Source organism: Nestor notabilis, unplaced genomic scaffold (assembly GCF_000696875.1).
Source record: "Nestor notabilis isolate BGI_N333 unplaced genomic scaffold, ASM69687v1 scaffold30730, whole genome shotgun sequence".
Lineage (NCBI taxonomy): Eukaryota > Metazoa > Chordata > Aves > Psittaciformes > Psittacidae > Nestor > Nestor notabilis.
In genome coordinates, this window is record NW_009910214.1 from 9,667 (window position 1) to 12,150 (window position 2,484).

At 51.1% G+C, this 2,484-nt stretch overlaps 1 protein-coding gene across 1 annotated transcript in view; it reads right to left on the reverse strand.

The window, feature by feature from the left end:
- FLT4 (fms-related tyrosine kinase 4) overlaps nucleotides 1-2,484 on the reverse strand; it is a 32,609-nt gene that overhangs the window by 6,022 nt on the left and 24,103 nt on the right. Inside the window, 5 exon segments of the mRNA XM_010024942.1 lie at nucleotides 220-342; nucleotides 689-783; nucleotides 1,336-1,483; nucleotides 1,765-1,853; nucleotides 2,091-2,204. Coding sequence (XP_010023244.1) covers nucleotides 220-342; nucleotides 689-783; nucleotides 1,336-1,483; nucleotides 1,765-1,853; nucleotides 2,091-2,204 — 569 coding nt within the window.

The window sequence follows — 2,484 nt, forward strand, 5'->3', positions numbered from 1 at the left end:
AAGTTAACGACAGACTGAGGGGCGGAAGGAAGGAGACAGAGGTCTGCTGGTAGAGGAGGAGGACAACACACACACACATCACTGGGCCAATCGTTCCTGGTCGCAGCCACACAAGTGGTTTCACTCCTCCTTTTTCCTCAGTTTATTCCATCCCCAGAGTAGTTTATGAACAGCTAAAAGGGACCTAGTCTCGATAGGGTTTGAGAAGATAGCACTCACACTGCCTTTCCTGACGTAGTCAGGGTCCTTGTAGATGTCGCGGGCCAGGCCGAAGTCGCAGATCTTTACCACGTTGTTCTCTGACAGCAGGATATTGCGAGCTGCCAGGTCTCTGTGGATGCACTGAGGGCACACAAAGAGGAAGGGCCAAAATCAGAGGGACAGGAACCACCATCAGAAAGTTCAGGGCATACTCCTCCCCTCCCAAACCTGAGCTGTCATGGGGGAATGGTGGAAGTGGGAAGGAGTTAAAGATAAATATTTCAAAAGGAGATGGTTAAGGAGAGGATGAGATGCCAGAGGACTCATTTCCCTCCTCTCTGTACACCTGGCTACCTCAGACTTCCTGAGAAGTGTGAGGCAGATCACTGAATCTCTCTGTGTGTCACCCGTAAAGTGGCTGTAGGCAGGTCTTGTGTGGTCAGACATGCACAAAAGAAGAGGGGAGCTAAGGAAAAGGTGAACTCACCTTTCGGGATGCCAGGAACTCCATGCCACGTGCCACCTGGAAGCTGTAGCAGATCAGGTCTTCCATTGTCAAGGGACTTTGCCACAAGTCATCCACTGTCCAGGAGTACAGGAAAATGATTAGACAGTGAGTGGTCTCTTGTTCCCCTTACTCTCTCCTGGACTGTGGGATACAATACTCTTGGTGAGATACAACTACTCTTCAGTGCTAACTGGAGTAACTAGCTTCCTTCTAGGATTTTTTGCTTAGGTGGCAGAAAGCATGTGGCAGGAACCTGCTCCGGTGTCAGGAGAATGAATCCAGCTTCCACCACACATCAGTCAGACAGAGCTGTGGGAAACAGGGCTGGAAAAGACTTGAGGGTCAGCTCATCATTCCTGTCCTAGGGAAGACCCACTGAAATTCCCCTCAATTCTCTTTTCTTTAGGCTAAGACAATCCAAAGGAATTTAATCCTCCCTTTTGGGCTTCGAGAGTCTATTACAATTGACAACAGATGACTGCAGTGGCCCTGTTCAGGGATTTTCATGCAACAGTTATCAGCCCTCAAGGCCTGGTCCCTGCTGTCATGCCCTACCCATTCCCCAGGCTATCCAAGCCTGGCATTGTTTTGGTGGTGAGGAGCTGCTGCTGTGGCTGGAGCGTTACCTTCCTGGATCGGCTGCGCTGTCGGGCTCTTGTGCAGCAGAAAGCGGTTGAAGATAGCGCTGTCGCTAGTCCCAGACCGACTCCTCCTGTCTGCTCTCACTGCCTCCACGATGGACTGGACCTGAATACGCAGCCTGGGAGACTTCTCCTGACAAGGAGACCAAAACGAAAACCTCAGCAGACAACACACACTGAAACCCCTGCACCCACGAGCTGCACAGCCTGCTCCTCTTCTTAGACTGTAATTCCATCTTGGAAGCACCCATCTTCCATTGCAGAAAGAAATTACTTCCCTGATGTGCGCATGAATCAAGATCACTTGGTCAAAGTGTTGGGTGTGTTTGTCCCAGTGTCAGATCATGTTTCAGGCTACACATCTTCCTTCCCTAGCCATGGGACAGGTCCCTAGGGGCAGAGGAAGGTACTTACCCTGTAAGGACTGAATCCTTCCCGCTTGGTCCGCAGGTAGTTGGAGAGGTTTCCATACTTGCAGAACTCAACAATAACCATGAGTGGACCTGGTGAGAGGGCACCAAAGTCAGGGGAGGAGATAAGGGCTTAGGATGGTCAGAATTTGCCCCAACTCATGTTATGTGCAGCCCTGCTGAGCTGTGGCACCTGCCCTGAGTGCACACAGACACACTAATAACATCCCTGCATGTCCCTGTGGTCACACACATGGCCAGCAGAAAGGACACAGGGGACAAACACTGATCTCTGGGAGCGGGCACAGCCTGCTGCCCTGGAGTATTTACCATTGGGTTTGGTGCAGGCACCCAGCAAATTCACCACGTTGAGGTGATTCCCGATGTGAATGAGGATCTTCAGCTCTGACATCAGTGCCTTGTGCTCGCTTGCAGTAGCTCCCTCTGGAAACACACAGACCATGTCATGATGCCTTCTCACAGCTTTTTCACTCCCCCTCACCACCCTTCTCTTAGCAGAGTGCTAATGGGAGTCTTGCTGAGGAGGCTGTGACCCCGAACCCTTGGTACATTTTGTTACTGCATGTTCCCATATGAAATTTCAGAGCCTTAACTGGAGATCCCAGGATCCTTGCTGTACTGTGTAGGGTGCTGCCAGCAGGGGCAGGGACCCAGAGCAAGGGACAACACAGCTTGTTCCCAATACATTTTTCCTTGTTCTAGT